Genomic DNA, 15,035 nt, shown 5'->3' on the forward strand with positions numbered 1-15,035 from the left:
AATGAGGTGTGGGAAAGCAGGCATAGAATCAGTCTTCCTGAAAAGGCTTCATTAAATATTTACTAGAGACTTCAACATTGTCAAATTTCACTTCAGAGTAGCTACTAAAACACTGGCAGCTTTAAGACTATCTTGAGCTAATTAAGGTCTACTTCATTCCTACTATTTCAGCCCTTCTACTATTCCTACCATTTGGTAGGTCAATTTTCCATGTGTTCATTTCAAAGTATCTTGTTCCCTCTGCAAACCTCCAGATTTTCAGCACTCAAAGTTTGAGAGAAGCTTCTGTTTTCAGAATTCCCCCTTTCCAGCCCTGGTCATGACATTATGCAGGTCACGTTCCTTCAGTGCACAGGAGGGGGCTGCAGGTTTGTCTGGGAAGCCTTGCAGAAGACACACAAGACTGTTAAATCACAGGATCACAGGATGTTAGGAGTTGGAAAGGACCTCTGGAGATCTTCAAGTCCAATCCCTCTGCCAGAGCAGGACTAGAGAATCTGGCACAGGTCACACAGGAACAATTCCAGACAGGGCTGGAAGGGCTCCAGAGGAGACTCCACAATTTCTTTGGGCAGCCTGTGCCAGGGCTCTGGGACCCTTACAGTCAAGAAGTTCTTCCTCATGTTGATGTGGAACTTCTTGTGTTGCAGTTTCCATCCATTGCCTTTTGTCCTATGCCAGGGCACAAGTGAGCAGAGGCTGTCCCTGTCCCTTCCTTACCCCCAGTCCTCAGATACTTGCATACATTTATATACAAACCCTTCCCTGTAGTTCCACACCTGCAACTTTCCAACTTCAGCCACTTTTACTGCACAATCTAGTAGTCAGTACTCCCTAAAATTTATGCCTTGTCAAGAAAATTGGGCAGAGTAAAGCTGCCTGCTTCGAGAAGAAATTGCCCTTTTGTGCCATTACATCGCCTAGTTAATACCAAGAAACTGCAATGAATTATGGCAAAACTTTGATTAATAGATTAATTTTTCAGGGACTAACATGAAGGATAGAACTGCCAGAAGAGCTTTTTGCTCCTCTACTCCTACCAACATTAATAAGATGTCTGAAGGTCATCTTCTGCTTGATACCAAGTGCCTGCAACACGTGGGGACAAAAAAAAGATCCCCTTCTACAGCCTGATTCTGTGTGGTGGTAGTGCCATCTGTCAGCTGCTGCCAGCCTGATCAGAGCAATGTCTGTGCTCTCCTGGCTGCTGTGACACTCTGATGGCTGCATTCAGTCCTTTTGCACATCACCCAGGCCTCTGGAAGGGAAAAAAAGAAATCCACCCAATAAACCCACAAGTGAGCTCAACGAGAGAGACATCATCCTGTCTAGCTGTTGCCTAAACAAGCAGGAGAACCTTTGCTTGCTCTGTCACCTCAACAGTTCTGCCATGTGCACTTCTAAACTCAAATGCCACAAGGTAAATAACCTGCAGTATTTTATTGCAAAAATCACTGGTGAAACTTTAAGATAAAGGACAGTTCTTTAGTTAAGGAGCAGGTTTGAACTACAAGCAGCAGTCAAAGACATCAGAATTGAGGTATTATCTGCACAGGATATGTTGGCTGACTTTGATTTCCTACCTGTTAGAATGGGCAGCTGAACACTTTTTTTTTCACTGAGCAATGACTGTGAGGGTGAGAGGAGGCAGCCTCAGTTAGAAGCAGTCTTTCATCTAAGGTTAAATGTGACCTCACTGTGATTTGTACATCAGCAATTCTACTTCCAGAAATGACAGGAAAGAAGTAGGCTCCAGTACTTCAGATTTGCTCTATGAAATGTCCACAGGAGCCTGAACTGGCCAGTGAAGCCCCACTAAGATCAGAGACTGGTGTCTAACTCTTAAGTTCCCCACACATATATCAAGATAATTCAGGTGTGTCAGACAGAACAGGTTCCAATGGTACTCTAGGGTGCATCAAGAGAAGTGTGTCCCCAGTTCAAGAAAGATAGGAATCTGCTGGAGAAAGCCCAGTGGAAAACTATAAGGACAACAAAGGGACTTGAACATCTCTGCTATGAAGAAAGACTGAGAAACCTGGAGTGGTTTAGTCTGGAGAAGAGAAGGCTGAGAGGGGATCTTGCTAATGTCTATAAATATCTGAGAAGTGGGTGTCAAGATGAAGGTGCCAGGCTCTTTTTGATGGTGCCCACCAACATGATAAGGAACAACAGGTATAAGCTGGAGTACCATGAGGTTCCACCTCAACATGAAGATAAACTTCACTCTGTGGGTGCTGGACCTCTGGACCAGGGTGTCCATAGAGGCTGTGGAGTCTCCTTCTGCAGAGATCTTCCAACCCCAACTGGCCATTGTGATGCTGGGAAGGCTGCTGTGGGTGCTCTGTTTTAGCAGGGCGGTTGGACTGGATGACCTTGGAGGTCTCTTTCAACCTGGTTGATTCTATGATTCTATGATATGATTCTATGATTCCCAGAGGTCCTTTCCAACCCCTAACATTCTGTGATTCTATGATTCTTTCCAGCATCTAAAGATAAGATCCTAATGCCATTTTACATACCCAAAGGTACACACAGAATGCACACAGGATTAGTGACAGAATACTGGAACAGGCTGCCATGGGGGGTTGTGGAGCCTCTCTGGAGACCCATCTGGATGTGTTCCTGTGTGATCTGGTAAAAGTGATCCTGCTTTGGCAGAGGGGTTGGATTAGGTGAGCTTTTGAGGTCCTTTCCAACCCCTAACATCTTGTGATTCTGTGACTTGAGACATCTAGGATCCTACATGGAGAGCCAGAGACAAGGCTGCCTAGGGACAGCTAACATGAAACCAGGTAGATATATTTAGGTACATAATTCCCTTATATAAAATTTATACTGTTGCTAACATCACCATTCACATAAATATGCAAAAGAAAGCAGCACAAAGGATTGATATCATTTCAGACTTTGGTCTGCTGAGCATTACAGAACAATTCTAACCCCAAATTAGAATGCCTAGAAGATTTTTTTGTTGTTCTTGAAAAACAAACAAAACAGAATGAAGTGAGTTCTGCTTGAGAATATGTAAAAGAGAAGATGCATGGTGAGTCTGAAACCACAGAATTTCATGTCTTAGTGGATGCCTGCAACATAATTAGTTAGCAACATTTCACCTTATCTGCAATGCCAGCTAGGATAAAGAGGAAACTGAAGGCTCGTCAGATAACTCCTCAGGCCTTGCAGGAAGAATTTCCATCCATTTCCAATTAGAAGTGAGTACCTAAACCCTCAAGATTTGCTAGAAACACGTAAAGGGCTGACAGAGAAGTGTCTAGATCTGCCTCCTTTGTAAAATGCTCAGCGATCACAGGTTCTTACAGAGGCTGGGCACAGGATGGATGGGTTACAGCAGCTTTGCAGAGAGCTAACACTGCTGCTCTGAGACATGGAGATACTTAGAAGTGGCACTGTCACAAGATCTTCAAGCAAAGCAGTGTTTGAAGCCCCAAGACCATGGGGAGAGCATGAGTTATGAAGATGTCACTGCACCTCTTTAATCCAACCAAAATTCATGTTCAGCTACTGCAAAAAAAAGGTATCCCATGGGAACACTTGCTCAGCTGAGCTCTGCCTAGGAGAGAGCTTCAATTAGTCCAGCTTTCTAATAAATTAAGTGGTGCATAAATCATCACCCAATTGAACAGTGAGTTAGGACACTCTGTTATTAGGTGTCCAGACTCTTTTGAAGACTTCCCTCCTTCATGAATTCACTCTGCTAAATGGACTCTGCTAGAAATGATCCCAGCACCCTCATACCAATGATTTTTTCCTCCTGTTTCAGGTGGACCACTTGTACTTCAGAAATAAAAAAACAACCAACTAAAAATCAAACAAGCCAATAAAAACACCCCAAAACACACACACAAAAAAAAACCCAAACAAAAACTCAACCAAAAAAACCCAAACCAAACTGATTTTTCATCTTCTTTTCAAACTAAAGCATGTTCATGCTACACAGTAGGACTATATTGTAATAACTGGGCAGGTTTCCTTGTCTTGTCAGAAAGCTCTGGAAGTAATTTGAAGGTGCAGCCTGTTCCCAGCAGCATCATTGTGATCTGTTGCTCCTTTACCTAGAAGTAGGTTAAGTTGCTTTCAGGTGCTTCACCTTGAAGGACCTGAGTCAGGAGTTACAGTTCCAATAGCTGCTTTACTTGGAGCACAGAAAATTGCTGTTCTGTGAATGCTTAACATCTCCAAATCGTCAGGAGTCATCTCTGTGTTGACATCTCCCTTCAGCTGACCCTCACCCTTCCAAGGCTAAGAAGATGCTTTATTAATGCTGTTTGTCACGTTGGGAAGCCAGGGTTTGACAAGGTTGCTCAGGAAACAGTCCTGTCACAATGCTGCCACTCTGTGGGCTCAAGGCGTCATGGGCTGCTCCAGTGCTTTTGTGGCATAGAATCATAGAATCAAGCAGGTTGGAAGAGACCTCTAAGATCATCCAGTCCAACCTAGCACCCAGTCCTATCCAGTCAACTAGACCATGGCACTAAGTGCCTCAGCCAGGCTTTGCTTCAACACCTCCAGGGACAGCGACTCCACCACCTCCCTGGGCAGCCCATTCCAATGGCAATCACTCTCTCTGTGAAGAACTTCCTCCTAACATGCAGCCTACACTTCCCCCGGCACAACTTGAGACTGTGTCCCCTTGTTCTATTGCTGGTTGTCTGGGAGACCAACCCCACCTGGCTACAAGGGAGGCAAAAGACAGTCTAAGCTTATCCCTTTATCAGGTCAGAAGGGCGTTAACAGATCCCAAAGGAAGGGCCCTTGATACGCAACACAAACCACAGGCTTGCTGAGGTGCTGGGTTCACTTAAAATGACAAATTCAAATCCACAGGGATACATCCAAAAGCTGCTGGTTTGCAGGAACTGCATCCTACAAATTTCTACTCACGTGTGCTTTTGGTTTCCCAGCTGACTCCAAACTTCAACTACAAAGCCATCAAAGTTTTCATTCTAAATAAAGAGAAGTACAACAATAAAGAGTTAACTACTAAGCTTGTTCACGATGCTGCCATCAGAGCTGACAGAGCACACAATGACTGAACATGCTTTGTTTTCTTATACCAAGCTTCCTCTGAATGCAGCACTTCATGAAGAAGTCAGAGAAGCACAAGTTACTTAACATCTCTATTAGTTATCCCAAAATCCCAGAATGGTGAGGGTTGGATGGGAACTCTAAAGATCATCTAGTCAACTACCCTGCTAAAGCAGAGCACCCAGAGCAGCTTGCCCAGGATCACAACCCAGGTAGGTTTGGAATTACTCCAGAGAAGGAGAATCCACAACCTCTCTGGGCAGCCTGCTCCAGGCCTTCAGCATCCTCACACCAAACAAGTTTCTCCTCTTGCTCAGATGGAACCTCCCAGATTCCCGTTTGTGTCCATTGCCCTTTGTCCTGTCCCTGGGCACCACTGACAAGAGTCTGACCCCAGCTCATACCCTCTGCCCTTCAGATACTGCTAAGCACTGCTAAGATGAGAATCTAACTATGCCTTCTATTCTTGCAGGATTAAACTAGCAGATATCAGACTGGGAAAATTCAGCCCTTGGTGAAAGCTGGGTGTTAAGTCAATCATTTGACAGACATTTGCATGTATAGCCAGGAAAACCTCACAAGCTCTGGAGTCTGAAGATGGAAATGCTAACCTGGCACAGGCAAGATTCCAAACATCTCCCACAATTACCCTCACTAGTTTCTGTTTAGCTCGATCGAGGATACTGCTGTACTTGAGTAGCCTTTCTTTGAGAAGCCAACTTTTACTTCTGAGGACCTAAAATTGCTTTATCAGTCAAAATTATAAGAGACTATTCAGTTTACCTCTACATCCACCTTCCTCTAGAGAACATTGAGAGTTCTTTTCATCATGTAGATAGGGAGAACTCTTTTGCTGGCAGTAATTACTCAGGCTGTCAAAAACTCCCCGCTAAAGTTGGATGTCCTTTGAGTGTAACTTGTCAGGTCCTACACATTCATAACTCTAAAGTTAAAGGCTGTCCAGAACACCTTAGCAAACAGTAATGATTCTTCATAGGAAATCCTCTCTTCTCCTCTCCTCTCACTTTCTTGGGTTTAAAGAAACTGATTACCAAATCTGAGCAGAACTGTGCAGTCAAAGACAACCACTGAGTGACTGTCAGTATAATTGTTCAGAGGGCTGCAGCAACTCTCCTACAAGTTGAGAGAAGTGGAGCTGTTCAGCCCGGAGAACAGAAGTATCCAGTGAGACCTTGGATCTACATTTCAATATCTGAAGTGGACCTACAGGAAGGCTGGGGAGGGACTGTTTAGAAGGGCCTGTGGGGATAGGACAAGGGGCAATGGTTTGAAACTGGAGCAGTTGGACACCAGGAGGAAGTTCTTTACTATGAGAGTAGAGAGATACTGGAGCAGGTTCCAGAGATGTGGTTGAGGCTCCCTGAAGATGCTCAAGGTCAAACTTGATGGGGCCCTGAGCAACCTGCTCTAGCTGGAGATGTCCCTGCTCACTGCAGGGTGGCTGGACAAGATGACTTTTGAGGGTCCCATCCAATCTGATGCATTCTGTGATTCTAGAAGTGGCTCTGGCAGACTGAGTGTGCTGCTGTACACAGAAAACAGCACTCATTGCACCAGTGACCCTTTTTCTGCCTCTCAGAAGCACCACTAACAAGTTGATCCCCTGGTTAATAGAAGTTTTCTTACCAAGAATGTAAAGAAAGCTGTCTGCTCACTAGGCAACCTCCATGAAAAGTTAATCAGGTCTCCACTACTGCCTGTCAGCTCTTTGGAGTAGTTTTATCACTCTCAAATTCTGGCAGCCAAAAGCCACCAGTGCAGCTGCCAAGGATAACTCAACAAGGTTATGCTGCTCAGACTGATGCAGTCTCACTTTAGAACTAGTTAACTACACTAAGTGTTGCTACACTCCATAGTCAACACGAACTGGATGCAAACTAGGACACACTACCAAGAATCCTGCTTGATTATTGGCTTGAGCAGCATTTTGGTTTGCAGAACAGAAAGCTCCTGGAAATGAGAAAACACCCATTACAGAAGGACTGAAACATCATCTCACACTATTTCAGAAGCACTATCAAAAGGTCTCTTTACCTTGGCTAGCAGCACCATGTTCTTGGAAAGCTCCTCTATCTCATCTTCACTGTTAAAAACACTCTCAAAGTCCTGGTAAGTCCACCCATCAAACAGCATTCGAGGCACTGCCAAGCAAAGAAATGAACAGAACTTGTTATCATGGAATTACAGAATGGTTTGGGTTGGAAGGGACCTCAGAGATCACCTAGTTACAACCCCTTGCCATGCACTGAGACTCTTACTAGAACAGCTTGTTCAAGGCCACATCCAGCCTGGCCTTGAACACCTGCAGGGTTGGAGCCTCCACAACTTTTCTGAGCAGCATGTTCCAGTGCATCACCACTCTGGTGGTGGATAATGATCCACATGGACTATTTCTGTAGAAACAGAATACAGCAGGTGGAAGCAGAGATGCCACTGAACACCAGAGCTCACAAATAAGATCTTTGCTCTTTTACTTGGGCCAGCACAGATAAACTGACACCACAGAACATGGTGCTTCATCTTCTGTTTAGTTAAAGGCCAGCATTGATGTAGGTGTTAAGACACCTTCACTTGACTGAATCATCTTAGCTAAACTACCCCTCAAGGCCCCAGTTAGAGTCTCATAAGATAACCAGTGAAGCAGCAATCTTTCTGTGAGCTGGGCATCAACCCTACCACAAGAACAATATAGAAGAGTTCACTTCAAACTCTGATCTGCTCTTTTGTACACAGCCCTGTACTACTTTACTCTTTTATTCATCTCAGGACCCTGTGAAGGGTGAGTGCGGGGAGCACAGAGCCAGGCTTTTCGCAGCAATCTTCAGTGATGGGACAAGGGTGCAAACTGCTGCAGAGGAGGTTCCAGCTGAACATAAGGGAAATTTATTTCACTGTGAGAGTGGCAGAGCCCTGAGGCAGGCAGCCCAGAAAGGTCGTGGAGTCTCCTTCTCTGGAAACATTCAAAATCCATCTGGCTGTGTTCCTGTGTAACCTGCCACAGGTGATCCTGCTCCGGTAGAAGGGTTGGACTGGATGATCTCCAGAGGTCCTTTCCAACCCCTAACATTCTGTGTTTCTGAGTTTTACTTTGGCAAACATGGGCACTTGAGCTCAGATAATTTCTTTTTCTAGCCACATAGAATATTAAAAATGTAGTCAGGCAAGAGAGAGGAAAGCTGCTGTTGGCACAGTCAACAGTCATGCACTCTGGAAAAGCCAACAACTACAGTCTAAGCCCTTTCCAACTAGCAAGGATGTAAAAGATTGTTTTAAAAGACTCTAAAGAGATCTCGAAGGTTTATCATCTGGCAGCTGAAGTAATTTAAATATCTGACTAAGCACTTGGTTTTTCTAATGGATTCCAAGCTTCAGACGCCCTTTGGAGTCAAGAAGGGTTTCACAGCTCCCCACAACTGCAGCAGGGAGGTTGGCATTGGATGATCTTTAGGGTCCCTTCCAGCACAAGCTCTTCTATGATCTATGAAGGTAAGCAGCCTAGCACAGAGTTATCTCTCCAACAGTGGTTGCCATTTGCCCTACAGACACACCAAGGCACATCCCTTCAGTTCACAGCTTCAGAGGAGGGAGAGCAAAAGGACTTTTCTGCTATTATGCAGGGAAATCTGACTTAAACTTGGATATTTTTTTCCATTTAACTAAGCCAAACCCCTGAGCAGTGAGTGTGGAGATTGCTCCTCCAGGGTAGTGTTACAAACAAATTACCCTCCAGAGAGGGCTCTGTGACCCAAGGCTTATCCAGAGACAGGAAGTTAAGGCACAACATTAGGGCACAAACAGGATCAACACTTCAGTTACTTAACTGGACTTTTGACAGGAGCTTGCAGTGATAGGACATAGGGGATTAGATTGAAGCTGAAGAAGGGAGTTTGAGACTGGAGGTCAGAAAAAAATTATTGTCAGTAAGGGTGGGGAGACTCTGGAACAGGTAGCCCAGGGAGGCTGCGGATGTCCCCTGCCTGGAGGTATTCAAGCTAAGGTTGGATGAGGCCTTGAGCAACCTGGGCTAGTGAGAGGTGTCCCTGCCCATGGCAGGGGGTTGGAAGTGGATATCTTTAAGGTCCCTTCCAACCCAATCCATTCTGTGAATCTGTGAAACTGACTATAGTTAACTGCTTTTATTTCTCTTCTCAGACTTTTTCCTTTATACAGCTCTGCTATGATAACATCCCTATCTCCCATACACACCCAGAACAAAGCCTTCTTTTGCTCTCCTAGCAGTGAAAGAAACCCTGACAAACATTAAACCAGAGGCTCACCTATTTTGATGCTTCTGGAGGATTTTCTGACATCTTTCATCCAGCCTGTCAAACAGTATCAAGAGAGCAACTGTTAAAATATAAATGATGTTGACAATGACAACATATTTTCAAGCACTCTTCAAACAATGTGGCATAGCTGCACTGTATCTATCTTCCTGCCACAGGCAGCTAGTTCCCAGCACATGCTCTGCTGCACTGAATCTGAAGCTCTTCACTTCCACTGCAGTGTAACTAGCATTTACTACAATCTTACAGCTGTCTCTCCCCAGTCCTTCCCTGAGTCATGCCGCAGCACAGAAACTGTCCTAGTGCCTGCTCAGAACAACACTTCTGTAGTCACCAAGCATCACCCAGAAGGAAATGTAATTTTATTTCATTTTTAAAAGGTATTTTCATGTGTCCCATCCATTCCTCTTGGCAGGCAGTGCACTGTAAATGTGTCAGCAGGCACCAACATGGTAAGAATTCCTGCTTCAAAGGACATCCCACATTCAGAATCAAAGCCATAAACTAAGCAATTAATTAAGAACATATTAATTAAGATTATACTAATTAAGAAATAACAATGTGTTAATTAAGACTCTATCAATTCATTTAAAATACATTAGCTGAACTCCAAACCTGATGCAGGTTTCTTGACAGTGAAGGAAAGAATTCTCTTCTCATTATTTTCTATTCCCCAAACAAAACCACCCAAAGGTTTTTGCAAAGGGGACAATGCCACAACAGGCAAACAACTGCACAGTGCAGACTGAAGACTTTTTGCCTGTCCAGAATCTTAGTCCATTCTTTATTCTTTTTACAGAGGGGCTTTGTAGACAGCCTGATGAAGAGCCAAGCATTCTGCTTATTCTTTGGACAGATAAACTATGGACACTTGTGGAATCAGGTGGGGACAGGAAGAAGTTCACTGAATAAAATTCTCCAAAAAACAATGGAGAGCAGTGAAGGCAAAAAGGACCTGGTGGGCCTAGAGGATCAAAGTTTGGCCACAAGCCAGCAATGTGCTCTTCTGGCCAAGGCCAATGGCATTCTAGGGTGTATTAGAAAGGCTGTGGGTAGTAGGTTGAGAGAGACCTCTACTCTGCCCTGGTGAGGCCACATCTGGAATACTATGTCCAGTTCTGGGCCCCTCAGTTCATGAAGAACCTCAGGGAAATGCTTCAAAGAGTCCAGCACAGAGCCACAGAAATGACAAAGGCAGTGGAAACACCTTCTTTATGAGGAGAGCCTGAAGGAGCTGGGGCTCTGCTGTTTGGAGGAGACTGAAAGGTGACCTCATCAATGTTTACCAATATGTAAAGGTGAGTGCCAGGAGGCTGGAGCTAGGCTCTGCTGGAGGATGCCCAATGCCAGCACAAGGGGCAATGGTGGAAGCTGAGGCATAGGAAGTTTCATGGAAACATGAGAAAAAAAAGTTTTCACTGTGAGGGTGGCAGAACACTGCAACAGGCTGCCCAGGGTGGTTGTGGAGTCTCTGTTGCTGAAGATATTCAAAACCTGCCTGGATGTGTTCCTGTGTGATCTGCTATAGGTAATTCTGCTCTGGACTGGATGATACTTTGAGATCTTTTCTAGCCCCTAATGTTCTGTGGTTCTGTGCTTCACTACAAGGCAGAGACAGAAAATCTCACAAGCATACATTAGCAGAGCTACTCAGATCAGTGATGTTACTTGCAGTGCAAAAGAAAAACCAACCACCACCTTTATCAGCGTCATGGAGGCCACTGAACTGGAACCTTTCCTTCCCTCTTCTTCTCACTTGTAACCAGACCGGCGAGATCAGTGTAAATTTGGGTCCAAATATTTTAGCAATGTCATAGCCATGGTTGTTCCACTGGCAGAAGAAAGGAGAAAAGAAAGAAGTGAGAGGCTCAAAAGCAAGACACAGAGTTCACTTGACTGTGGACCAACACACAAAGAATCATTTGCTAGATCCCCATTGGTCAGTGGGAGGAAATCTTCTGGGGCATGATTTTTATTTAAATACCCTGGAAGCTGAGAGCTACACAAAGGGCAATCTGCAAATTCACCTAAATTATAGGAAGCTGCATGTAAACTCCAATATTTTGAAATTACAGACTCTGCAGTTAGGTTCCAAAGAACCTCAGCTAGGTGAAAATTTACAGGGCAGTGCAAGACTGTAAAAGCCTGAAAAGCATCCTCTGAACAAAAGGAAGAGACATTTATTATTCAAGAGAGGATGCTCTGAACAACAGTAGGACTGGATAGTAAAAAGAGATCAATTTTACAGCAGCATAAAATTTTTTACTGTTTATTTAGAAGGTTCAAGCAGTTTGCTGCATGGTATGAGGACAATTAATAGCCCTGCTGTTCTGACTTAACTGCAGCTTCACGTGGCTCAGCAAGGACAAGAGAACACTATGGTCTCTGGTTCACCAGCAAGGAGAAAAACATTATCCCAGGTTCCACAGCCTCTCTGGGCAGCCTGCTCCAGGGCTCCAGCGCCCTCACAGCAAAGTTCTGCCTCATGTTCTAGTCTGTATCCAATCACTCTCTGTACTATCACTGGGTGCCACTGAAAAGGGAATGGTCCCAAACATAGAATTATAGTGTCACAGAATTGCCAGGGCTGGAAGGGACCTCATGGATCATCTAGTTCCAACCCCTCTGCCATGGGCAGGGATACCTCACACTAGATCATGTTGCTCAGAGGCCTTGAACACCTCTAGAGACGGTCAAACATGACCTAGACCTTCTCCAAAAGATGGATGGGAAAACAATGTTTGAAGACCACCCGAATCCCAAGTCAGCCCTCAAAAAAAAATCTCCTGGCTATTCATCTGTGCTTGATCAGAAGTTCCTATGGTTATAAAAATGCTTTTAAGATAGGGGTGCAAGGCTGCAGATTGGCACAATACATTGCATATTCACTCCAAGCAGCAGTTTTATTCCTTCTGTTAACTTACAGGAGTAACATATCCCAGAACATCTCCTGAGAAATGTCTTTCCTTTGTCTTCTTGGAGCAGTAACTTCTGTGTTCCAGTATAACATCCTTTGCTTTTGGATCCACAACTACCAGTCCCCTGTCCTGCACGGTTTTATCAGAATGCAATGTCTAAGGGAGGAAGAGAGATTTTAGACCCAGCTGGACCACTTTTAATAGAGACAGACTCCAAAAAGGCATAAAACCCAACCACATCACTGAACTCTGAGCACTCCTTTTAAATGATGCAGACCAGACTGATTTAAAACTGAAACAGGGAAGTACTCAGAAATTATTTGTCACCATCAGTAAACTACATTTGTCAGGTAAAAAGCATGTAAGCAAAACCATGTAATCAAGAAGCAGCAAGATTAAAGAATATCTATCACCACAGCTCTGCTCTCCAGCCAATGCTTTCTGGTATGTTTCCCCAATAGTGATACAAAGGGCTGAGGACTTCTTAACTAAATCACAGGCTCACAGGATGTTAGGCGTTGGAAGGGACCCAAGGAGATCATCGACTCCAACACCCCTGCCAGAGCAGGACAATACTATCTAACACTGATCACAGAGGAACACATCCAGACAGGCTTTGAAAGTCTCTATAGAAGACCCCACAACCTCTCTGGGAAGCCCATTCCAGTGCTTACAGTAAAGAAGTTCCCCCTTGTGCTGAGGTGGAACCTCCTGTGCTGCAATTTACATTCATTGCTCCTTGTCCTAACCCAGGCAGCAAGTGAGCAGAGCCTGTCCCCCTGTCCTGGCCAGCCTTCAGATACTTATAAACATTTATCAAAACCCCTCTAAGTCTTCTCTTCTCCAGACTAAGCAGCCCCAGGTCCCTCAGCCTCTCCTCATAAAGCATGCCCTCCAGTCCCCGAATCATCCTCGTAGCCCTCTGCTGCACCCTCTCCAGCAGATCCCTGTCTCTTTTAAACTGGAGAGCCCAAAACTGAACACAGGATCCAAGATGAGGTCTCACTATGGCAAAGTAGAGAGGGAGGAGAACTTGATCTGCTGGACACACTCCTCCCAGTACAGCCCAGGATCCCATTGGCCTTCTTGGCCACCAGGACCCCCAGGTCCCTCTCCACAGGACTGCTTTCCAGCAGATCACCTCCCAGCCTGTACTGGTGGAGTTTATTATTCCTCCCCAGATGCAGGAAGATTTGAAGACAATTTTTAAACTGAGGTTTCAGCAGAGCAGAGAGGCAGAATCCCCTCCCTATTCTGCTGGTCTCCCTGCTTTGGATGCAGCCAGCACACAGCTGCCTGCTGGGCTGCCAAAGACTATTGTTGGCTCCTGGGGAGTTTGCCACCAACTGACATCCCCATCTCTCCAGCCTGTCCAAGTCTTTCTGGATGGATCCCTTCCCTCTAGCCTGTCAACCTGACCACACAGCCTTCTACTCATCTATTGACCATCTATTGATCCAGTGTAAGGGCTACAAGAGAGGCCTGTCCCAACTCTTTGTACTACCCTCACTAGCTGCAGACTAGATTTTCTTCCTGGTTGAGGCTAAGCAATGCAAACAAAGAGAGATGTATCTGCATAACAAAGGATTATCTGCACTTAGAATTGCAGGGAGAGGATTTGGAACATGTCTCCGTTTGTTGCCCAACGTGCATAGCAATTCTAAGTACACACAGTTGATATGTGCACATACATATCCCCTTCGCACCCCCTCTTTCCCTTGCCCTGCTCTGCTTTCTTGCAATTCTGGAAGAAACCAAGCAGGAAACAAGAACATGCTCAGCAAGTTAAAAGGGACTTCAGCATCTTGGCTCCATTTGCTCAGATTGCTATGAGATTATTGCCTACAAAGGAGCTGCTGGTTAGAAGCCTCCTCAAGATCTTCTATTAGGATACAGTCTTCCAAAGCTGAGGACACTCTCCCTTCCACAACTGAGGACCTAGTGCTCTTGGGCCCAATTGCTGTTCCCTGACCCCCTTTCCAAATGGTATGATGGATGTCTCTGTTAGCTATGCAAGAGGCGACTAAAACTTCCTGTTCCTTTACCAAGCACAGGGAATAAAGCTCCAGGAGCCTACAGAAGCTGAAGGGATCAATAGCTTCAGGTAGTCTTATTTATAAGCAAAAGCTTCAATGGAAATGCATGGCTGATTTTAACACTGATTTGACAGAACCAGAATCCATTTCCCAAGGTTCATTTAGTTCACTGCATATGTTAAGTAAGATGAGCACTTGAGTTGTTTCTCTTACCTTCTCCTCCAGTTTTTTTGTAGCACCCTTCTTTGCATCTGTTTTTGACAGGGTACCTTCAGCTAGCCAGCAAATCATGGTCAGACAAAGCAAAGTACAGAGAAGCCTCATGCTGGTTTTCCCCATGTCAAGTTTCTCCTGCCCTGAAAACATAAGAATTCATATTACTTTGACCAGAAGAATGTAACAGTTCAATTCTGTTCTGCTGTATAAGAGAAGTAAAGCCAATGTCTTATTCTTCTACCCTCTAGAATCAGACTTACTATGGCAGTTGTTTTAACAATGCTTTTGCTCTGGCAGCAAAAGAGCAGAGTATTTTAAAAGATTCCTAGGCTCAAACACCCTTTTTTGCCCTTTGTTGTAGTAGGTGTTTCAGAGGAGGTGGGTTGGACACCCACAGTTTTGCCTAAAGAACCATAATGGTTTACAGCTGAAACTGAGATAAATGTCTGCTGCCCAAAACAACAGCAGCAGCATCTTACTTTTCTGTAGCAGACAAGACAGATCATTTG

General features: G+C 44.7%; 1 protein-coding gene across 5 annotated transcripts in view; it reads right to left on the reverse strand.

The window, feature by feature from the left end:
* The window catches only part of CHID1 (chitinase domain containing 1), a 127,168-nt gene that overhangs the window by 96,699 nt on the left and 15,434 nt on the right, over positions 1-15,035 (reverse strand). For 4 of the 5 annotated variants that reach the window (XM_064163128.1, XM_064163130.1, XM_064163131.1 and 1 more), the window contains 6 exons: positions 14,524-14,666; positions 12,281-12,430; positions 11,055-11,187; positions 9,348-9,392; positions 7,105-7,211; positions 4,906-4,967 (listed from right to left, as the gene is read on the reverse strand). In XM_064163128.1, the coding sequence (XP_064019198.1) occupies positions 4,906-4,967; positions 7,105-7,211; positions 9,348-9,392; positions 11,055-11,187; positions 12,281-12,430; positions 14,524-14,649 (623 nt within the window). In that variant the 5' untranslated portion in view covers positions 14,650-14,666. Of the gene's footprint in view, positions 1-4,905; positions 4,968-7,104; positions 7,212-9,347; positions 9,393-11,054; positions 11,188-12,280; positions 12,431-14,523; positions 14,677-15,035 lie in introns of those variants that run through there. The other variant, XM_064163127.1, reaches the window with a different exon arrangement.

Source organism: Pogoniulus pusillus, chromosome 24 (assembly GCF_015220805.1).
Source record: "Pogoniulus pusillus isolate bPogPus1 chromosome 24, bPogPus1.pri, whole genome shotgun sequence".
Classification (NCBI taxonomy): Eukaryota; Metazoa; Chordata; class Aves; order Piciformes; family Lybiidae; genus Pogoniulus; species Pogoniulus pusillus.